Consider the following 25,245-nt stretch of genomic DNA (forward strand, 5'->3'; position numbering starts at 1 on the left):
AACCTTAATAATCTAGCCATTAATTACATTTATTACCTATACGAGAAAGTAAAGCAACATGCGGTTTTATTTTAATTTGTAAAATATTTGTAACAGTTTGTTCTAAGTTTAGTTTTACAACAGTATTGCTGTGAAGCTTTGGGAAAATAAATAAATAGAAAAAATATTAACATAAATATTTATTTAAGTTTTTATGTTCATTATCATAATATGCCAAGTTACACTGTGTGACAGTCTTTGACACTAAACAAACTCTTCAGCTTAATAATACCTACCTACAGGGCGTTTTTATAGTTACTCTTGCTGATGAAACAAGAAGGGTGATTCTACTACTGAAATACAACTACTTTTCTTACAGGACCAATATCAAATTCTCAAAAAAATTCACATCCTCGTGATGGTGATAATTTCTATGGAGAGGTTTTTTTTTTAATATTCGGTCTCTTGGGATAAGTTATTCCATTTGAGCAGTAGCATTAATCCTTTTTATTTGATCACATACAAAAATAACACAAGTGTTTAGGAAAACTTCTTCTTTGGTATGGTATCACCACGGAGTTATAATGGCGGCAACTCTGTATCACTGACTTGTAACTTTCAAACAGTATGAATAATTAGGGCACCACATTGGTTTTCTTTCTGAAAAAAGGCGTTCACTTTTAGTACTAACCCTTTAGCACTATTTCATTGAAATAAAAATACATTAAGCACAGAAGACTGAAATTGAGTCAACTGACGTGACATTTATAATTTGTTGACATTATGACAGTTTGACAAGACTAGGGATTGAAAAAGTTTTAATTGAAAAAGTAAAATGACAATTTATTAAAACGATTCACAAGGATATAATCGATTAAAAATATTTATAAAATGTTCTGATACTTGCCTGTAGCGATTATCCAATCCTGGTTTCTACTGAAAAACTACCTCGTGGCAAGATTTTAATAAAATAATAAAATCTTTATCTTCTCTTTCACAGTCTATAAAAGTTCATTTGGTCTATTATTATACATGTGCTATGAATGAGGGTTTTCGCGATTGAAATATCCGCGAGATGGCAATACGTAGACGCGAGGTCCAAATGCTGCATGATTGGTGGATTTTGACATATCTGTCAATGTCATGTCAAAAATAACCAATCATGCAGCATTTGGACCTCACGTCTACGTATTGCCATCTGGCGGATTTTTCAATCGCGAAAACCCTCATTGGCATAGATTATGAGAGACTGGCAACTATACTAGGTTGATATATGTTTCTCTCACTTCAACTGGCATTGGATTCAACATCGGATTCTGACACTTTTACAGTTATGATACCATGAATATCAGTTTATGGTCCTAATTATTTTTATTTTATTTACGACCTTCGACCAGTTGGACACTTTAGATAGCTTCTTGTAATAGTGTCAATATCTTTTTAGCTTTTATAGCAAATCTAGTCTTCAAAGCAGTTTAATCGATTTATTTTATTTTCAAAATCGATATTTTATTGTCTATGATGGCCGCAGGAACATCACTATACATGGACTCCCAGCAATAAAGTACGCTAATGCCTCGTACAGATTTTATCGGCAAAAATTATGGAACTTGATAGGTTTTAGACCATGCCACGCACCAAAACGTCCGGAAGTTGTAATAGTATTATAGAATAAACGTTAAAAGACTTATTTATTTAATTTTTCAATGCTTAAGTGTCCATTAGAATGAATGGGTGCTTAATGTATTAAAAAAAATAGAAAATAATTATGATGGGTTAATGTTTTTGGGCGGTTTTTAGGCGGTTTCTGACAATGTCCTTTTTTGTGTTCAGAATTGATCTACCTCGCAGCTCAAGCGTCAGGGTTGTATAAGCAAAGTAAAATAAATAATAACTTAATTTTAAGAAGCATTTATTGTATTTACGATTGGTAATCTTTAATCTAGTGGTGTTTGTATAATCGTACCATCTCTAAAGTACCTATTAATAAACTTCAGTGTTGCAATAATTCGAAATTGGACAAATAGTTTTAAAAGGTGTAGTGTCGGAAAATAGACACGGTGAAGTAAGTTAATGTTTATATTAGCTACAATAATTTTTTTGCTACAGTTTTTTGTCATAAGTATTTCAAAATTATTTAAAAAGTGTAGTTTTTTTTAATTATTTAAATTAGTACAGTTAATTATTATTCCTAAATACTACGATTTTACATTAAAGAAGGATAACAGTGCTGTTGGAACAATAAACCTTGATTGTGACGATGATCGACCGAGCGTGTTAGAAATACGCGTGTGCTCACAGGCGCGTGGCTGCCCTGACTGATTTGCAACTTGAAGTTGTCGCGCGCTGTAGGTAATTATCTCGGCCGGCATAGGCGAGTGACGGAGGCCTGGTCTAGCGCTTAACTCAGTCAGTCCCTGAGGTATGGGAGCGGCACCGAAGGGTGCTTTTGAGACGTCAAACGTCAGTGACACTTCAGATAAGCTTCAGATTTGTATGGTCTGTCACTTCATAATAATGGGGCACACTGAAAACCAGCGTCGTGCCCTCCCTCACCGGGGGCCACGGCATATGCTGAGTGGGGTCCCATTGCGATGGGCATCGCTGTGCGACAGGGTGGCACTGCTTAGTTTACTTGCTCTTTCATTGCATGTTTTATGTCACCTCTGTCTTATTTGCTTTTTTTTTATTTTACCTCTTTTGTCTTTTGTGATGTCCATGGCAATAAATGTTTCTTTCTTTCTTTCTTTATTTCTAATATGTCAATGTCATCCCTCCCGTGCCACTGCCATACCTCAGGTACTGACTGACTTGTAGTTTTCATACGTGTTGCCTGAGGTGACTACGAGATACTTAGCCTTACTTAAAATAGTCGTTTAGATGAATTTATTTGCCATACTCTTACAAAAAGATGAATCTATTTATTTATACTTTGGCCTTGTTCAAATTCAAATGGCGTATAAAGGTGTAGCTTTCATAAATAGACTTCGTGATAGGTACTAAAGTCACAATACCTATTTATAATAATTATCAATGTTATTATCAATTATAATAATACTTCTTTTGTAGTTATATGACATACCGTACGAATATAATTCACTAGCTTTTGCCCGCGGCTTCACCCGCGTAAAATTTAGTTTGTCATAGATCGTCATAAACTACAGCCTGTATGTTATTCTGGGTTATAAACAATAATACTGTAAGGTTTCATCATAATCCGTTTAGTAGTTTTTGCGTGAAAGAGTAACAAACATGTTCACATCCAGACATCCATACAAACTTTCGCATTTATAATTAGTAGGATACACGAGTTGTTGGAAAGCATTCATACAATTCCAAAGATCAATTGAACCGTATTTGTTTCAAGTTTGTAACGAGCTTGGAATTTGTAAAGGTCTATAATTACTCAAAATAATTGGAAAGTCAGTCTTTATAGGAGTGCCTAATTTATAGGTCCTTTGTTTAAAAGCTATACGGCATGTAGACAGTCGTTGTGGTAAATAGAAAAGTTTGATTATTAATTAAATACAACTCGTAGTAGGGGAGACCGAGGTGAGTTGTATCAGAGGAGAGTTGTGACATTGACGATTTTTTGGAACTTATTAAGTACTAGTAAGCACGTACCTAACAGTGCGCTTCAAGTTTCGAGCTAACAAATGCGCGCTGTTGGGTGCTCGCTGATTGTTTGCATTTTTACCAGTATTTAAGTTTGAGAAATGGCACATGTAAAAAAAAACAAACAAAACCCGCAATCAACAACCTTTTATCGCATACTACACAGTTTAAAAAATCAGAAATATTGGATGTAGCTCTACGGGCTAGAGGTAGTAACGAAACTATGATTTCATATACGAAAAATCTCATCGTGATTCAAATCATGTTTTCATATTAAGTATTTAATTACCAAAACCTTGAAAACTGGCCATATCCGTAAAATCTATTGACATCACTAATTAGACAAACACTGCATATATTTATTTAGATTATATTAATTAAGCATAGCTGCCTAACATATTATTTGTTTTAAATGTCAACAAGCGAGTTTTTTATAATAGGATGTAGGATAAGTTCATTAGTCGATTTTTTCGTAGAATCAGTTCTTAAATTATAGGTTTAAAAAAAGTTATGTAATATGATTCTAATATTATTCCGTTGAGATCCTAGAAGATATCATCTTCAAGGGACAACAACAGTAGGTACATTGTAACTAAATAAGTTACGCAATAAAAATATTTTCATTTTCTTACGTCTTACAAATCTTTACAAGCAACGTTAATGCAGTTTTTTCATCTTTTCCTATAAATATATTTGCTTTAGTATTAATTACTATTATTAGTTCTAAGCATGACGCAGACATAGCTCATGGAACAGAACTAACAAAAAAAAATGACAACCTAAATTAAATATACAAACGAAACGGAGTAAAAGAGTCATAATACCCAAAAATGTAAACCATTTTAATAAAGTGAACATTAAAAACATAAATTATAAATTTTACGAGCCACGCTAAAACCATAATACTTTCATAGTCCCTTTAAAACGTAAGCCAATTTCCAGAGGCAATAAAAAATTACACGTTCGCGTCAAAATTGGCCAAGTTAAATCTGTCTTTGACTTTTTATTAGCAGCCGAAACGAGATAAACCGGTTTTGCATTAAAACTCCGAAATGACGTTGTTTTAGTGCTGCCATTTATTGTTATCGATAAATTCATTCGGGACGTTGGAAGACAATTGGAACAAAATATCTATAAAAGGGAGTAACTCTAAATTACAGTCTATCAATATCAACAGTAAAATAAAATTAAGCAATAATGTGCCATTGAAACGGACCTTGGAAAGGCAGCAGGAAAACTTATTAGCTTGTTCTATAAAATGACCTAGTTAACTTTATTTTCCTAAATATTGTAGGTCTTAGCTAAGCGTGTTGTATTTTATTGCAAAGTAGATAGTATAGAACTTAATTTTCCACAAAGCCACATTATGTAACTTTTAATTAATTAATTGTAGTGACATAAGTGTCATAAGTGCCACTTGTGGTCTAAATTGAATAAATAATTTTGATTTTGATTTTTGTAGATTGGCAAGGAAATACTAAAAAAATTACGCTTTCAGCCAGAAATCTACGATTTTCAAGGTCAACCATATCGATATCCATCGATAGGTTCGTTACATCACTAGTTTGTTGTGAAACGTTTATTGCCAAAAAAGTGCGACCTCATTTATCACCTTAGGCTGTTGAACGGAAGAGATGTACTTTTTACTGGATGTGCCATCTTTTTAGTGCCACAATAAAAAGGACAAATTCTAATTTGTTTAACAAACCTAGACCGTCATTTGGGTAGGAGCCTAGTGCTACATAATCTCATAAAAACAAATTTTCTATCTGAAAGATGCAAAAACTAGTAAAATACAAGTATTAACATTTCGGTGAAGAAAAGACAATGCTAACAACTTTCCCTTGAATTCTCTGAACTATCTGAAAATCAGTGAGTGATCAATGACAAAAATAAGAGAGATATTTCGGTTCCGAGTATTAAAATGTGTGCAGATCCCTTTCCAAAGAGATGCTAATTTTTAAAGTTTATTTAATAAAATAATTAACTTTAAAAAAAAATAAAACCGACTTCAAATGCGTGAACACAAAAAAAAACTAAAAATTTAAAATATCGCGTATAAAAAAGTTCATCCCCAATTTTCCACCCTTGGGGGTGAAATATTTTCTTCAAATTCGCATGAAACCACCCTTTTGATAATACCTATTCAACAAAAAAATAATCGTTCAAATTGATTTATAATCGGCGGAGATATTGCGTATAAAAAAGTTCATCCCCAATTTTCCACCCTTGGGGGTTGTTTTTTCTATTATTAAATTTAAATGGGACCACCCTTGAGGTATTACCTATACGCCGAAAAAAGATTTGTTCAAATCGGTTCATAATTGGCGGAGTTATCGCGTAACAAACATAGAAAAAAAAAAAAAAACATACGGGTCGAATTGAGAACCTCCTCCTTTTTTGAAGTCGGTTGAAAAACATACGGGTCGAATTGAGAACCTCCTCCTTTTTTGAAGTCGGTTGAAAACATAAATAATAAACGCAACAAACTCATTACTACAACCCAAACGAACGCCATTTCAACATTCTCTATATCTTTGTTTCAGAATAACCTGCCAAAATGGGGAAGGATGAGAAAAAAGGGACACTTGTCCTCGACAACTTTAACTCCACGTAAGTACCCGCAAAAACTCTACCGATCCCTTTGGGCGCGCGCCGCCTGAAGTTCGCTATGTGAATACAAACTTGTCGAACTGTATTTATTTATTGACATAAATACCTACGGTATGCAATTCGTTGCGTTTTCACTAAAGTGTATATAAATTGTAGTTCACTTTAACCCTAAGTGGACGACTGAAACCGCAGTAACAATATTGATTTCTATTGTGTCTCGATTCCTTGATACTTGAAGGGTTAAAATAATTTGCTTTGTCCTTAATCAAAATTACCTTAAGGTAAGAATTAGGTATTTTACAGGCACACTAAATTCCAACAATTTAAAACATAGCAGTATGCCGTATTTGTAATATGAGACCGCCACGGGGAAATTTCATCTAACTTGCTCCGAGCAGTCTACGTGCTATGAGTAGGTACGTGATTTATCTAGCTCACTTATTTAAGGCGCCAAGACAATCAATCGTGGAAGTAGGATATTTATTATAATAAGTTTTGCCACTAACTTAATAAAATAAATATTTTATGCTGTAATTAGCAGAAAGAGGGAACGGAGACCGTGTGTTTAGTAATATTATTATTTATTTTGATTGCATATGTTTTAATTAAATTGAGTATTTGAATGATTTATTGTTTTTGATGTTAATAAGTATTTCATAATACCGTTATTGGGACTCACAGTTTATTCCTGCTTAACAAGTCAAACTGCAATAAAATTGTTAGCAGTTAAGTTATTATAAATACAACCAAACATCAAATCATTCATTTCTTGTTGCCAACTTAATAATGAGTGATTAATGCATGAGTATATTAACTGTTATGTTTTTTGTACTTAGTAATTGATATAAATATCTAGTGAGTACACTTAGTAATTGTAGTCTACAATATTTAGTGAGTTTACCAAAAAATATTCCTTGCTTGAGGAGGCCCTAATGAAGGTAACATATTATGTTAACGGAATATTTTTTGTGATATTGAGCCAAAAATTATAACATTATCATTATAATACGTACTTAATGATGATATGTGTTTATTTTATCCACAAAAAGTTAGATAGGAATATTTATTCGAAATAAAATAAATTACAATCACACAAGACGTATGTTATGTCAGAAGCTTTATAGTATAAAATAAAATAATTTATTACTGGTGAAAATATAAAAGATCGACAATTTTTTCTGTTAATGGTTCGCTAGTGGAATAACACAGATGCGTATACTTTAATAATCTTGCATGTATTAATTTCAGGGCTAATCTAGCATCAAACCCTGGCTTCCAGTCGACTCTCAGCCTGGGTTCGAAAGAGGTCATCAATGAGAAAGCCTACAACCCCTTCGAGCACAGAAATGTAGAGCATCCGAACTCGTAAGTATTTATGTACCATCGGCAACAGTGTTAACTATCCATTGCCTGTCATGTCATCTCGTTCTATCGCAAAGAATTACCATTTGATGAGAGCGAGAGCAAAAACGGAAATGGATATTTAACAGTGTGGCCGTGTTGTACTTACCTACATTTTACTTACTACAGTAACCCGCAGAAATAAGAATCACACATTTCAAATTGCAAGAACTTTTAAGTATACCAGAGATATTTACGTAATAATAAATCTTTCTTTGGACAATTTCACACAGCGCCAGCTAGCCCCAAAGTAAGCAACTCAATGCTTGTGTTATGGGTGCTAGCTTAACGGATATATGTACTACTTATATACTTTTTTTTAAATACATACATATTATACATAGTAACACCCAGACTCGTCACAGAAATTAAAATTCATCATTTCAATTTCTGTCCGGCCGGGAATCGAACCCGGGACCTCTCGGAATAGTAGTCCGCTCTGAACCACTACACCAAACGGCCGACTGATAATGTAATAAAAAGTACTTGATACAAAGTTTCAAAGAAAGCTGATAAAATTTGTTAAAAAAATATTTTAAATCTCTAACTTCTATAGTTAAGAAAAAAATTAAATTTTAAAAGTGTAATACTTAGTTTTGCAGGTCAGTATATTTGAGTACAGCTGCACCCGTAACGTCACCGTCAACGACAAACGTCAACAGTTACCTTATATTTCAACCGCATTGCTCACAGTATATCCCTTATATGGTTTACCAATTTAACAGTACAAGGAAAATATAAAACTGTAACTTTTGAACTATCTTCCTTGTTAACTAACATTTTATGTATTGCACAATTAATTATAGGTACCATTAATGCTCGTATTTAATATTTACATGTTTTGTCTAAAGAGCAAAACATTAGCACAGCACATCTTATAAAATTAGCCTGTAATGTTGCCTATACCATGTTTTATGCAAAAACAATTAATTAATTTTATTTGATTAATCGGTCTAATATTTTTTTACAGTAGCCCAAACTCCTAATAACGTTACTAGGCTAAAGTTATCTGGGGGCACGGCAGTGCCCCCACCAAGTCGAGCAAAAAAGCGGCACGGCCGTACCATCCTTTTCTCGAAGCAATTCAGGCCATTTTCGACCGCCTGTAACTTCGTTGTGGATAAAACTAGAAGGCTGAATTTTCATTAGCTATGCAGGCATTGTAAAGACGTGTCATTGACTTGGCCATCGCACTAAATAATTTAATTTACACGTGTTTTCATGCGATGGCCAAGTCAATATATTTATGTAAAACGTTAAAGATTTCCTGGCCTGGACTTGGTATTACATGGATCTCACAACTTTTTACCGTAGAACAACTGAGTTGCGAGACTTGGTTTTTTTGACAAGTATTGTTTTTGATGGGATCTTGTTTTCTAAAATGTCAGTCAGGCGGTCATCAAAAGCCTAAAGCTCTCGCTAAGTAATTTTGTATTAACCACAATATTGAAATGTTCGAGACCACATTTTTTCCGTTCTGAAGCATACTTTCCTTTCATTTTTAAATTGGTTATCCGGACCGGATACGGAAAAGAAAATTTTCTGCTTTGGTTTGCATGACAAAACCCGTAAAAGGCATTGTCCTTTGAAGGCTTGAGCGCCGTTGTGAGCTCGGAATCTTTTTTCAGTTATACATTGTTAATGTAATATTCGCCAGACATGCCGATGGTTCTGTATATTTTCATCGTAATATTCATACAAAAATACATTTTTCATTTCTTCCAAGTTTGTTATACCTACTTGTTATATTTTTACAGAGTTCGCGATATCTTTAGGATCTAAAGGGTTCCTCGTGGAACTCACTGCGGTACTCTAAAAATGAGCAACCGCGTGGCTTAAACGCTTTCATCGTCATCTTATTAGACTAACCTAATCACAAGTCCACCGCTGATAACACTTCATTAGTTTTAACACGTATTTCATTAATCTACTATATAAAAATAAGTCAGGTTTTCCTTCCTGACGCTATAACTCCAGAACGCACAAACCGATTTCCACGGTTTTGTATTCGTTGGAAAGGTCTCGGGCTCCGTGAGGTTTATAGCAAAAAAAATTCAGGAAATTTTGACAAACGAAATTCCACGCGGGCGAAGCCGCGGGCGGAAAGCTAGTTACAAATAAAAGTGACCTAGAAAACACAATGATTAAAAAGTACTTATTAAGTGCATTGTACACACGACGGCACATCTCTTTCTGTATACATAATTACATATACGTATGTCTTGCCTGCTTGTATACCTTTCTTTCAAATAAAAACTATTCTATTCTATTCTAGAGTAAAATCTGTATCTTATACAGTAAATAGATGTTATTGTGCAACGTTACAAGTCCGATGTGCGGTCGACTGTACATAAGTAACAAGAAATAATCTACAACTAACCTTTTTGAGGTATCAGCATCAGTACCTGTAGACAATAAAGCATTCATTCATTATTTTGAAATCTGTAAATTACAAAGTTTTAAGTAATAAAATTATTAAGCTTAAAGTTTTAATTAGTAATTAACTAATAAGATCGTGCTGCTTTGATTTATAAATAGTTAATGAAGCTGCCAAACGCGTAATAACAAAAATTAGATTTTCAAAGACTTTTAGACCTTATGCAAAGTTCATTAGTGATTGGTAGAGTCAAAAAGGCACTCAATTTAAGCCTATTTCTTTAAAATAGTGCCACTAAGAGCCAAAACACACAATGCGTTAGGGCGCTGCACCGCTCGATGTCCGCCCTTGCACAGGCATTTTTATGTAAGACACCGCTTCGGTGTCGCACTGGCGTTGCAACACATCGTGTGCTTTGGCTCTAACAATGTGACGTCATTTTCGTTAGCGTATATCGTTTCAGTAGGCATTTAAACGTTCGTTTGTCGTGTACTACATCCAAAACCGGTTTACAAAGTTGATTGCCTAGACCTACCGTAACATCATTCGAAGTTAATTCACATTTACCTTATTACTGTATCTTCAAGGTGGATTGATATAAATGCCATATTTATAGAACCAGTACCGTTTATCAGATATGACCTGGTGTACTTACATTAATTCTCGTAATAGAATTCACTAAAATCAAGTCTTAATGTAATCTCGTTAAAATAAATGTCAGTAAAATCCCTGTGTACACTTCAAACGATAAATAAGCAGTTATGTTTGAACTCTCAGCAGCTAGGAAGAGCAATGGAGAGCAAGGTAGTACTGTTTTTCAAAGCATCATTGAAACTGTTAAAAAAGGTATATCATAATCACCGACATTTATATTGCAATCACCATGGCAAAATCGTTCGCAAATATGTATTCCAACAGAAAATAAAAAAAGAAAACAAAGAGGCAATGAATTTCGTGTCAAAAGTCGCCAGCTTATCATTAATCAAAACACACAGCGTGTCCCGACTGTGATTTTCAGCGGCTGCCCTCAGCCTTAAATAATTTGTCTTAAATGCTGCGACTGTTGCTAACCAGTATAATACTCACTATGGAGGCGACTATAGTCCTGAAGGCGAAAATACCTCAAAGTTTCTTAAAATAATAGCTCAAATTCCCAAAGGCATTGCCGTTTCTATTTTAGAGTAACTTTAGTTCGATCCCCGTCGACCAGTGGATTTTGGTGAATCCACTCAACACACAAGCATTTATTTAACTTATCAGGAATCGTCCAAAGTTTCTAAAATTATCTCAAAGGTCCAGAAGCACTTCTATTTCGATCCCCATCGACCGATAAACATTGTGGTGAACCCACTCCTGACATACACTAATACTAGCTGTGCCCGAGACTTCTTACGCGTTAAAATAATTTTAATAATTAATTTTTTTTCCCATTTTTGCAACATTTTCCTTTACTGCTTCGCTCCTATTGGCTAATATTATATAGCCTAAATACTTCCTCGATAAATGGGCTATCCGACACGAAATGAATTTTCCAAATCAGACCCGTAGTTACTGACATTAGCATGTTCAAGCAAACATCCAAAAAAACTCTTCAGCTTCATAATAATAATAAGTATAGATTAGCTTATCATGAATCGCCTACCACAGCTGACCAACACTAGTCCCCATTGGGAATGTTGTGTTGTTAATTAGAAAACTTTGACTTCAGAAAACTAAGGCCAAAGCTCGCCACATTCGTGATTTTAATGTTAATTAAGTCAACGACTAAATGGCGTTGATCCGACTACAGCTTAGTAGACTAGAAAGGCCATTAAAGTTTACGTGTTTACTATTTACTCTATAACCTATACCGTGTCTGAAAGTAAATAAATGATTTGATTAACTTATTTAGGAAAAGCTGGTTTGATTTTTTCTATTTGTTAGGAAATTGTTGCCATTGTGAAAAATAACGATTGCCGCTTGGTCTAGCGGTTTTCGAGTCCGAATTTCCATTCCCGACGGAGATAAATGTCATTATGGTAAGCATATCCAAGTCCAGGTATAAGACTTGGATACGTTATGTTTATGTATGTTCATCAATATGTACGAGTATCTATTTATGCGCAATGTATTAGTATCTAGTCAGCTGCTTAGTTCGTGACTAAATAATTAGTGAAATAATCAGAACAAGTAAAGCAATAGGAAGCTAAAGTAGCCATAGTATTAAACCCCACTCCATGACAGAAAAAAGTCACTTACAAAAATCTACTGAAATCAGTTTAGAGAATATTATGGGATGACCCCGCGCACCTAGATATCCAAGCAGATCAGATTTATATCTATAAAAGCGAAAGGTCACTGACTGACTGACTCACTGACTCATCACGAAATCTCAGAAACTACAAGTGCTAGGTAGGAGTCTCAAATTTTGCATGGGGGTTCCTTTTAGAACGTAGGTGCTCACTAAAACGGGATTTTGCAAATTCAACCCCTAAGGGGGTAAAACGGGATCCACGCGTACGAATTTGCGGGCGGGTGCTAGTCTATATAATAAAAGAAAGTCGTGTTAGTTACTCCACTTATAACTCAAGAACGGCTGAACCGATTTAGCTGAAAATTGTCAGGGAGGTAGTTTAGAGCCAGGAAAAGGACATAGGATACTTTTTATCCCGTTCGAAATAAAAAAAAAAGTCTGTTTATTTATTGCCATTAAGGCGGAACAAAGTTCGCCGGGTCAGCTAGTTTATTATAAAATAGCACTTAAGATGCGACAGTGGAGAGCCTGATGTGCTTTAATCCATAACTTAAATAAATTTCATTTTCCAGAACAATCGGTTCGCTGGTGCATCTCTTGAAGTCCTCACTCGGGTCGGGCATCCTGGCCATGCCGGCTGCCTTCAAGAACGCAGGATTGGCTTTCGGAGCCATCGGGACCATGGTCGTGGGATTCATCTGCACGCACTGTGTTTATATTTTGGTAAGTTCATTCGCTTTCAACATCAATCATCAACGTGTCAAAGCTGTATGTTTTGTCCCGCGTTCCTGACTTATATGATTCATATAAGATTTTAAACTATCGCGTCCCATTTCAACTAAAATAGTTAGACACGGGTCTTAACGCGACGTTTATTAATGAGTTACATTATGTACTCACGGCTTGACGTTTTAGCTGCTATGCTGCAGCCGTGGTCACAAGTAGACTGGCGGTTCGCGGCGTCGTCTGTTCGGGCGGGCTTGAAAATTTTCAACTACCCTCATATTGTCATTTGTTACACTACCACTAGTGATTAATAAACGTCGCGTTAAGACCCGTGTCTTACTATTTTGTACGATCATGGCGGACACCGTCAGGTTTTAAGTGGTTATGCCCTGCCACTCTGGTAGGTAGAGCCCCACATAACCCACTAGTTGCCCCTGCGGCTGGTATGTTATGTTTGTTTTATAAACCACAGAATTAGGTGTCAAATCATCTTCTTCGAAAAAAGTGATGAAGGATTACCTACAAAGATTTTTACAAAAAATATATTAGTACAAGAGGTAAAACATTACGCCAGCTAGTAAAACGTGGGTTAACTTGACATCCCATTTGATCCGGAGTAAGCAGTAAGACGAGACAATAAAATCATATTCTTGCTATGAAACACCATTGTAAGTACGTGTTTATATGGTCGCTTTAAACATGCCATTGAAATTAAAGGCGTGGCTTCTCTAAGTGTGTAAAGATCACTAGTCAGCCTTGTAGCATACCAGTCGTTAACAACTTGAGGTCGAAAACCCCAAAAAGAATTTAAAATGTTAAAATTCATTTCGGGCAGAGCTGATACGTACAAATCAATATAGTTTGTATTATTAATGGGAAAGTTGTATGTTTGGTGTTTGTTTTTAATTAGTCTACACGGTTCTAGTGAATTTAGGTATGGAGTTAAGATAAAATGTACCTTGTAGAGTAGATGCACTTGAGTTTCTTTTTGACAAAATAAAAACTTGGCTCTTACTAATTTACTTTAGTAATTTGTACTCGAATCATAGTTGTATTAGTTACTAATGAAGTAGTTGTGAGTCACTTTCATATAATGTTACGGCAGTTACATAGCTATTTCCCTGAGGATATACGAGTAATTACACCAAGGCCGAAACCATTTTATAAAAAATATAATGAAAGATAATTCCATCATAAGAAAGCGATCTAAGGTCAAACCAATATCAATTCAAGTAACAACACATTCATATTTCCTTGAATTGACAGAATGTATTCATTACCTACCTGGGGTTTTCCTTGGCTTTGTTTGCACTGCTTAGTTACCTACCTACTTAGTAAAATATTATTAGGAAACTCAAAATTGTTTAAATAATTATCAAAACTGGAGTTCATTCAGATGATCATTAATGTTATTTGAAATGAAATATAAAATAGGCATCGGTGTTACCCGTATTCCAATATTTAATGTGAAATTAAATAGTTGTGATAGGTTTCATTTTGTTACGAATATGTATTGCCATAATAGTTGAGTAAGCTTCATCATTTCTATTCAAAATGAAAATGAAAGATTATATCTGAAAATCCATATTTTGGGAAATTCGGTCATTTTTGGTATCTTTAATGCGCTGTCAACTGTAAGTATGTGTCAACTGTAAAGACAAACGTGGAAACACAATAGCCATAGAGGAGAAGAAAAAGAAGAAAAAAAGATTAACCCTAAATGAAGGCAATGGTAAAGGTAACGATGAAAACGTTGTATTTGAGCTAAAGAGATGACCAAATAAAATACAAACAGATCGTTTTATAAAGCTATATTCGTCTTTTACCATATGAGTACAACCAAGGTCGCCAACCATTAAGCTCACATTATTTTATAGATAATCGTAATTGATTTCTGCAATCATTTTGTAAGCTTCGGTAACCATAGTAACCCCCTCACGATACTTCGCGGTCTTTTGGGGAAGCCTTTGATTAAAGATGGCAAATTCTTTTCAAGACCACATTTTTTTTTGTATTCAAACGATACATAATAAGGAGTTCAAAAATCTAATGAGCACCTTTCTTTGCAAATAACAAGGGTTAATGAAAATGAAACATCATAAAATGCTACTAACCACATCACTATTACTACTGAAAATTAAACAGTATACCTATTTTGTATAGGTGGTTAGCTTGATCTCTCTATTAACTACATTTTCAGAACGCACAAATAAAAGAATGCTGCCTACTAAGATATATTTTTACAAAAAACTATAAAAATATCATGTTGTTAATGACTGACTTTACCATAATTAGGTATACAGTGCCCGGTTTCGCCAGACTTTCAGTGCTTTCAGCCTTTGTTTCATCCGTAATACAAGTCCACTGAAGTTACTCTACAACTTTAACTTTTAGCGTAAAACAAACTAAACAAGCGAAACCTTATCCATCGGGTTGTTTATAATAATATTATATTTAGTATGAAATAAACCTAAACATAATTAAGTATTTACATGTCTTATGCTACGGACGAGGGATTAATAAAACGAAAAGGAACATTTAATATACAAGGTGGAATTTTGAAATTCCACCTAGAGGGAAAGTACTCTTAATACTGTAGATAAAAAATACTCAAAGAAAACATGGCTTTATTTTTGAAAAGAAGGAGAACTGCAATCAAACATTTCCAATTTTTTTCGAAAATTCACCACTAATACCATACAATTTTCTGTAAAGACTTACAATAATTTAAGATCCCATCAAAAACAATACTTGTCAAAAAAACCAAGTCTCGCAACTCAGCTGTTCTACGGTAAAAAGTTGTGAGATCCATGTAATACCAAGTCCAGGCCAGGAAATCTTTAACGTTTTACATAAATTATTGACTTGGCCATCGCACTAAATAATTTAATTTACACGTGTTTTCATGCGATGGCCAAGTCAATATATTAAAGATTTCCTGGCCTGGACTTGGTATTACATGGATCTCACAACTTTTTACCGTAGAACAACTGAGTTGCGAGACTTGGTTTTTTTGACAAGTATTGTTTTTGATGGGATCTCATTTCTTTTTGTATTTTGTAGACAGCAGTTATGTAGAAACGCAACTCAGCAACTCAGCTGTTCTACGGTAAAAAGTTGTGAGATCCATGTAATACCAAGTCCAGGCCAGGAAATCTTTAACGTTTTACATAAATTATTGACTTGGCCATCGCACTAAATAATTTAATTTACACGTGTTTTCATGCGATGGCCAAGTCAATATATTAAAGATTTCCTGGCCTGGACTTGGTATTACATGGATCTCACAACTTTTTACCGTAGAACAACTGAGTTGCGAGACTTGGTTTTTTTGACAAGTATTGTTTTTGATGGGATCTCATTTCTTTTTGTATTTTGTAGACAGCAGTTATCTAGAAAACTGGAACGAAATTGAAAAATTTTACTCGACTTGGCGGTTGCACTACCGTGCCCCCAAATATCATTTCTTTTTGTATTTTGTAGACAGCAGTTATGTATCTAGAAAACTGGACCGAAATTGAAAAATTTTACTCGACTTGGCGGTTGCACTACCGTGCCCCCAAATATTTTAGTTTTTCCTTGATTCATACACCAAACACTACTTATATTCCAAATTTGAAGCTTCTAGGTCTGCTAGAAGTGCCTTAGAGTTTTGATGATCGGTGAGTCAGTGAGTCAGTCAGTGAGTGACAAAATTAAGTAACTTTGACCCGTTATAATTCTTAAACTACTGGTTCAAATTGAATGAAATTTTAAATATACCGTGTCTTTACAATGCCTGCATAGCTAATGAAAATTCAGCCTTCTAGTTTTATCCACAACGAAGTTACAGGCGGTCGAAAATGGCCTGAATTGCTTCGAGAAAAGGATGGTACGGCCGTGCCGCTTTTTTGCTCGACTTGGTGGGGGCACTGCCGTGCCCCCAGATTTCATGGTTTTTCTTTAATTTGATTTATTAAGTTTGTTAGTGAGATTGCATCCTTATCAATCCCTAAAAATCGATACAATAAAAATACAGGGTGTAATTTTTATATTTTTTTTAATGCAGTTCTATTTCTTATTTAGATAAACAGAGCTTTTATCTATAAACATGGTGTTATTTTAGGTAAAGACGTCGCAAGAAGTATGCGTGGACGCCAAGAAGCCGTCGATGGGTTTCGCGGAGACCTGCGGAGCTGCCTTCGAGTTCGGCCCGAAGAGGCTCAGGCCGTGGGCTAACTTCGCCAGGTATAGCACTTTTGTTTTAAGACTGTATTCTGAATCTCAAGTATGAGCTGACGTTAGAACGTTGTTACATAGTTCGTTCGTTTCAGCCAAATGACGTCCAAAAGCCTACTCCAAGAATTTCCAAAACGACTCTTACTGCGCAGCCCGCGACATTTACCACCTATTGGTCTGGCAGAATTATCGTCTTCCAGCTTTTTAATCATGAATTTTAGCGTAACCTCAGCGGTAATCAGAGTCGTCGCATCTTCGTGTCTTCGGTCGCGAATAGTCGTGCGCTTGTTTCTTTACAGTCCCGCAAATCCCGCGGGATCCCGCACCCGTAATCCCGCAGCACGCGGGACTAAAAAATGATGCGGGTTCCCGGAATACCGAGATCTCGGTATTGCGGGATTGGAAGCCCTAGTCTGCCCACGGTACGTCTGCCTGCTCTGGGTCACCACTCGAGAACTTTTCTGCATCATAAATGTTACATAGAGCTAATTTTTTTAACCAATACGAGGAATATATTGGTCTACATCACCTTTGATTAATAGAAAACTTAAGAAAGCAACCTCAGGAATGAAGAGTTTATTCCGAAAATTTAACCCCCAAATAAAATATCGCATTAAAAGGAGAGTTGTTCCCTTAAGAAATGAAGTAAACTTTGGATGTTCTGTGTGTATACTTGCAAAATTGATTAACTTTTTGTTTTGCTCGCTAAACAAGATTTTATTGTTTAATTTTGTACCATCGCTGTTCAAAGTACTTTCAGTTTAAAATTAGAAAAGTTCCTACTCAAATTATGATCTGTGATATACTTATTTTAAACGTATAACACCATGCTTTAGACAAGATTTAAAAACAGGACAAAAATTAAGTTAAGTTCTGGAAAAAACAGGACATTATGCGACGTGATACTCGTAGTATTCTTACGATTAGATAAATTAAAATGTATCTAAATGTACAGATGAAATTCCAAAAACATAGAGCACCCCCTATTGTTTTTAACCAGGTGGCAACTGTTTTTCATCGTTTTCCTTTTTTCACAGAACGTTCACAGACTACGCCTTAACGTGCACATATCTGGCGGCACTGTGCGTCTACATCGTGTTCATAGCTGAAAACTTTAAAGAGGTAAATAATACTTTTACGTTATGCACAATTTAAGATAATTAAACTTTATGTAATTCCAAACTTTCAGGAAAATAGTAAATGGCAATGAATTAAAAAGTCAATTATCTGAACTACGTTTAGGGGCAGCGATATTACTCAAGGATAGTAAAAATGTCCACATCATGTCTTTAGTGCATTTTGTCAAAGAAGATACACCGTAATATCGCTTTTATGTTACTTAAAAAGGTATTGTAAGGGCTTTATCTCCAGGAAAACATATTTTACCTAAAAGGAAGTTTTAAAAACATGTTTATGTAAATGTGACTGTTATGCGTGAAATAAAGGCTGTATTATTATTAAGAAGTTCAACATGTCTTTTCACTTGAAAAAACGCAAAATCACGGATCCAAATTTTCACTTAAAGTAGTCGATCATTTCAAGTGAGAAAATATGTTCTGCTGATAAATATTGAAAGAAAAGCTAATAGGTATCTTACATAAAAATCTACATTTATTTTTAAGCAGCTTCATTTTTGAATATTTCATATTCTCTATCAGCACGTCTATTCCATAGGTATTCTAATTTTATTGGATTTATTTGCAGCACTTTAGGGTCAACATTTATATTACTTGCACTGAATATAAATCAGTGAAAAGCAATATTCTTTTACCAATGTGTGTGCTTCGCACACTGACCTTAATTTAAGTGAATCTAAATGTATCTAGGCTAAGTTTTATTAAGTAACTAGCTTACCGCCCGCGGCTTCGCCCGCGTGGAATTTTGTCTGTCACGGAAAAACTTTATGAATTTTGTCTCTTTCAAAAACCGGGATAAAAACTATCCTAAGTCCTGTCCCGGGACTCTCTCTATGCCAAAGGATGATGGGCACTTTTCTATGGAATCTGGGCGTAAAACCAACAGAAATGTAACTACTATTATTTGTTAGGACTTAATATCAGAAATATATTTTCATATAAATAACTACCAAAAACTCCCGGGTTTGCTTAGAAATTGACATAATGTGTAATAGTAATAGGTGCTTTATTGCGCAAACAAAAAATATTGTTAATTATTATAACTACTTATCTACTTACATTTTAAATACATCAAGTTATTTATCCATTATTATGTCCAACAGTTCAGGAGTGGGGCCAACAAATGGTATATTTAAACCATGTTCTACATTATAAGCGTAGGACCATACCTAGGTACCGTTTAGAGAAACGACATGAACACAGTCATGTTTCAATGGGATTTCTACCAGTTAAGTTGTAGTGTTGTCGCATAATCGATTCTTAATCGATATGGCCAAATAACGATTTATCGATTAAAAATTCTATTAATCGATTTTATTGATTACCATCATTACTATCATTTGATTGTTAATTCAATTCCTTATTTTCAGCAATATAATCGATTATTGCAATCGAATAATCGATTATGATTTATTCGGTATACATACTTTACTAAATCGATAGAATCGATGGTAAGATATGATACAATACTCTCAATATGATCGATAAAAGCAATCTAATTGACCTAATACTATTTTTATTACCCTAATGTGATGTGAAATACTATGGAAACTTTGCATATTCAACGACCTCTATCTCCGTATCCCCGCGTATTTCAGGATTGTTGTCATAGTAGGAAATGAAGTACTAGTATTAAGCTTTAATTTAGTATACATAGCTTTAATATAGTATAAAACTGGTAAAATCGTCGAATGGTCGTGTTTAGCAATGAAAACTTTGACCTTTAACAATTTCTTGTCTCTTTTGTAAAAAGACAAAAGCTTTTTCGAAAAACCATCTGACTTGGCCAGCACTAAAATGTTATTCTAATCTCCACAGGTACTGGACGAGTACATGCCAAACTACAAGCTATCAGTTGAAACATACTGCGCTCTCACCCTAGTGCCCCTCGTGCTCATCTGCCAGATTAGGAACCTCAAGTGGCTGGTGCCATTTTCGGCCATCGCCAACGTTCTGCTGGTCATATGCTTCTCCATCACCATGTACTACATCTTCAGCGATCTCCCCAACCCCAAGGACAGGGAGATGGTGGCCAGTGTTACGCAATGGCCGTTGTTCATCAGGTAATTTGTCTCGTGATCGTTGCAGCTTTTACGTCTTTTTAGAAAATAATGTAACAGAAAATATGAATATTATTCATGAACTAAAACGGTTTAAAAATTCTACTTACATGATTATAAGGAGGATTATAATATAGAAAGGACTATAATGTATATCCCGCTGCTTCTTATTTACTGCATCCATTGCTATAATAGAAATACACTGGTCTTAAACTCAGCCTTAAATGTCGCTTTAAGACCCGTGTTTTTTTATTTTAGTTTGAAATGGAACGCGAAAATAAATAATAAATAAATAAATCTTTATTTTACTCACACAAAAAAATCGAACAGAATTACATAGTGAATGTATAAGATACGTTTGATGTTCATTCTTGTGTGAGTCTGATGCCTATGCTAGGTATTTAGTATAAGGTAAACGGCTACTAGTTCGTGATAGTACGTAAGTTCGTAAGTTTTTTTTCTAGCTCAAATAATAAGCAAATGGAATATTATTTATAAAAACTATTCATTACTACAAAATCTCTATTATTTAAGCTATCTAAAAAACCAAGTACCAACATTGTGGCGCCAAAAATGAGAGCAATACGAAGCTTCAAACTCTCAGAGAGCCAAAAACATCCGTGCGGCTTGCAAAGGTTGCTCTCACCGTAAGGTTAGCGCTCCAACTTCTTAAGCTTATAAAAAGGCGAAGGAACGTCCATTTAAATAAAACTTGTAATAGTGGTTTCATGTGTTCCTTGACAATTGATTTGGCTTAGAAAAAAGTTATATGAAAACGTAGAATTCCTTTAAAATTGCGATTAATTGACTCACGAAATAGCGTACATATTATTTTTCGGGTGTCCCCTATTTCGTGACACTACCGATTCAAGGATATTATGGATAACATTTTGATGCTTGGTTTTTAAATAGTTATTTATGATAAATTAAATGTAAGTTATGAAACAAATAATGCATTTATTTAAGTTTCTCATGACCTAAATTCGGTATATGTTTCGTTCACTAGAATTTATATGACACGAGTCTGAAGTTCACATAAATAACCAATTTTAAGATAAATTAGCATAAGTAGTACCAGCATAATTTTGGTTTTATTTCGATTTATTTTATTTATCTTTGTTTATTTGTATTGTATATGGGATAGATAATAGTTAACTGACACATTTTGACAATAATCCATGAATTTTACTTGGGGAATTTGGAATAATCAGTATCACGAAACGAGGAACCGTATTATTGTTAGTTTTTTCCAAGTTCGTGATATATAAATGTATGGTGTTAGGTACTTTTATGACACATACCATCAAAATAAATCGACATATTTTTTAGTTTTTAATACTTACCTACCTAAGAAATTAATTAATTACTTACTTTTTATTATGAGTCATTGGCGTATCTGGGGTTATTTTCAGGGGGGGGGGGGGGGGCTACGCTCACTTGAAACAACTCCAGGGGTGGGAATATGGGGAGAAGGGGGGGAGGGGGTTAGTCCCCCCTTATCCCCATAATCCCACCCCTGGCATCTAATGGCTTGTGTAAATATTTTCACATACTTATCGTTACAAATAACCAAATCAAAATTGTATGGGTACGAAGAGGGGGGGGGGGGGGTAAGGCCCCCCACATTTCTAATGGTTAAATAAATATTTTCACATATCGCTAGAAATTACAAATCAAAAATTTATGGGTACGAAGGGGGGGGGGGGGGTAAATTTCCTCCCCCCCCTACATTTCTAATGGTTATATAAATATTTTCACATATTGTTAGAATTAACAAATCAAAATATTATACGTAGGTACGTACCTAGCTAGACTAACATTATTTCTTATGAATATTTCAGGTAAGTAATATCGTCAATTTCACATAATAATAATTTTAAATTTATTAAACCCTTAATCATTATTAAAATATCCTAACTGGATGCATAAAACCTTATCCCGAAATAGGGGACATGAGTTCACGAACTTAGAAACAGAGCAAAATTTTGTCACGAAACAGGATCCAAACAAGAGGTCCACAGAACAATTAATATAAAAAAAAGTTCAAACTATATAACTATAAATTATGTATTAACTTACTGTCAAAAGACCAAAGTTTAGCATAAAAAAGTTTTCATACTGATATCATGCTTGGTTATTTTTAAATAAAATGTTAAAGTCGTAAGAGTCTTAATATACCGAAGTAGGGGGCACTTACCTTACCTGTATTACAGGTCATCAGGCTCCCACCACCTCAGGTCACTAATAAGCTTTTATTTTACACTTTAATATTAACTTACTCGTATCAGAATTACAAGAAATACAAGAAATATGTGTGTGTGTGTGTGTGTGTGTGTGTGTGTGTGTGTGTGTGTGTGTGTGTGTGTGTGTGTGTGTGTGTGTGTGTGTGTGTGTGTGTGTGTGTGTGTGTGCGTGAATGTGAGTGCTTCTTTAGAGAATGTTAAGTAAATAATATATTAACCTATACTACCATAATAATAATAATTTCCTATTTGTTTTGGTATTTATGTTAACACTGTTATCAGCTTTTCGGTTTCATCATAGCTCAAGTCCATGAGCCACTCTGAAACTTTCTTTTTACACTCACGATGCAGAAGAGGGTAGATGGCTACCCTCACCATCTATTTTAGCATTATTGTTGTAGAGTCGGTTTCCCAGAAAACAAAAGAATCTGTGGGCAAATTTTGTTTGGAATTGGACGGTGGAGCATACAGTACCCTTCCTGCGCTTGTCAGCGTTAAGAAGCGGGTTATATGGGAAGAGGGCGTGTTTGCGAAGTATGACAGCAAGTACAAACAGTTGTCGGACAGTTAACACTTTCCAATGTTTATATACCTCTGTTGTGGGATGTAGAATGGGTAAGAATGCACCAACCTTGAGCACCGCTCTCTGCGCCCTCTCCACTCTCAATAAATGAGTTTTTGCAGCACCACCCCAAGAGGAGATACAGTACCCTAGGAGGGATTGGCAAAGAGACAAATAGATTGTCCTTATGACCTTATAGCCAGCAACATGGCGTAATGTTTTAAATATATATATTAGTTTCCTTATCCTGGAAGCAAGAAGATTTAAGTGGGGTTGGAAGTTGAGGCAGCAGTCAATCATGACACCCAAATACTTCACAGAGTCAGTAACTAAAGTTAAAATCATTCATTGCTATGTTTGAAACTTTCATAATATCTTACTAACTTAGCAAAAATGAACTTTCCAACATCCAATCTTTCCTTATTATCAGACGATGGCAATAAAATCGTAATCATTTTCCCTAACAGCACAGTAATCTTCGCCATGGAAGGCATCGGGGTGGTGATGCCTGTTGAGAACGAGATGGCCAAGCCCCAGCAGTTCCTTGGCTGTCCCGGCGTGTTGAACGTGGCCATGACCATAGTCATCTCGCTGTACGGCATTGTCGGGTTCTTCGGATACTTCAAGTATGGCGACGAGGTCCGAGGCAGCGTCACGCTGAACCTCCCACAAGATGAAGTGTGAGTTGATTTTATTCCTTTGAACTTATTTGGCTTTAGGTATGATAGTTTCTGTGGGACTGAACATGTAGTAAAAACCTTTCAAAAGTAGTATAACATTTAACCAATTTAAAATTATTATATTTCAGACTCGCCCAAAGTGCCAAGATCCTCATGGCTCTCGCGATCCTGTTCACATACAGCCTCCAGTTCTACGTGCCCATGGAGATGATCTGGCGTCAGCTTCACACCAAGATCGCTGTGAGATACCACAACATTACCCAGATCTCTATCAGGACCGCTGCTGTGGTTGGATCAGGTAAATACTTAAAGCTTTTCAACAAAGTGAATCTTACTTTAAAAACTTTACATGCGTATCTTTCGAAGGTGATGTAGTAAAACCAAAAGTAATTCTTGCATTTAAAGGGTACAGCAGCACTTAAAGCAAGACAACCTTAGGCATTCTATAATACCTGAAATTTTGCAACATGTATGTGAAGTAATGATGGCCCTCATCATGTCTAATCCATGTCATCTATGTCAGTTTTTTTTAAACCAATGACGATATGTTTTTTATTCCAGTCGCTCTGGCAGCAGCGTTCCCCGACCTGGAGTTATTCATCAGCTTATGCGGAGCCATCTTCCTCTCAACCCTGGGACTCCTGACTCCCGCCATCGTTGACACCGTCCACAACTGGGAACGCGGTCTCGGTTTCTTGTACTGGAAGTTATGGAAGAACATCCTGATCGGATTCATCTCTCTGATAGCCCTTTTCGCTGGATCCTACGTATCGATCAGGAGTATGGTTGAAAAATTCGGTCACTCAGAAAAAATTGTGCCAACGGAAATACTGCCAGCAATTTCTGTTTTCAATGACACAAGTGTGTGAGTTGCTTTCCATGACAGTTGGTTGTGAAGTATTATTTTGACTGGATAGAGATTGTCGTTGACTTATTACATTCCACTAATATAGAAGGCCTCGCTAAAAGCTCTACGTTGTCCAGTGCTATAGAATACAACACCTTTTTAAATTGCCTAAAATATCGTGCTATTTATTGTACGATATTTCTCTGACAATGGCCATCTAAAGGTAGGTATGAATTGAATAAAATAGTAATTATATTTTTTATAGTACATGCCTTTGTGTTGAATAGGGCTGGAATCATCTCTAGATGAGTTTGACACTCACTTTAACAACAGACCTTTTTTAAATAAGTATAACTTACCCTTATTTTTTATGACAAATAAGACATTTTTAATAACTATTTTGTAAGTGCATGTCATGTTACTTAGACATAAAATAGACTCCAGGTTGTGAATAAACAAAGTTTCTGGTTGTGTATTTATTTGAATGACTCAAATCGTTTTCAAATATAAAAAGAAAGGAATACTTATTCTGTGAATTGATAAATTATGTACTGT

At 35.1% G+C, this 25,245-nt stretch overlaps 1 protein-coding gene across 1 annotated transcript in view; it reads left to right on the forward strand.

The window, feature by feature from the left end:
• Positions 1–24,889, forward strand: part of LOC135073399 (proton-coupled amino acid transporter-like protein pathetic) — a 59,724-nt gene extending 34,835 nt beyond the window's left edge. Inside the window, exons 2-10 of the mRNA XM_063967578.1 lie at positions 6,141–6,207; positions 7,456–7,572; positions 12,791–12,941; positions 17,050–17,171; positions 18,200–18,284; positions 20,117–20,361; positions 23,631–23,843; positions 23,972–24,141; positions 24,405–24,889. Coding sequence (XP_063823648.1) covers positions 6,155–6,207; positions 7,456–7,572; positions 12,791–12,941; positions 17,050–17,171; positions 18,200–18,284; positions 20,117–20,361; positions 23,631–23,843; positions 23,972–24,141; positions 24,405–24,712 — 1,464 coding nt within the window. The 5' untranslated portion in view covers positions 6,141–6,154 and the 3' untranslated portion in view covers positions 24,713–24,889. The remainder of the gene's footprint in view (positions 1–6,140; positions 6,208–7,455; positions 7,573–12,790; positions 12,942–17,049; positions 17,172–18,199; positions 18,285–20,116; positions 20,362–23,630; positions 23,844–23,971; positions 24,142–24,404) is intronic.
• The last annotated feature ends 356 nt before the right edge of the window (positions 24,890–25,245 follow it).

This window comes from Ostrinia nubilalis, chromosome 7 (genome assembly GCF_963855985.1).
Source record: "Ostrinia nubilalis chromosome 7, ilOstNubi1.1, whole genome shotgun sequence".
Classification (NCBI taxonomy): Eukaryota; Metazoa; Arthropoda; class Insecta; order Lepidoptera; family Crambidae; genus Ostrinia; species Ostrinia nubilalis.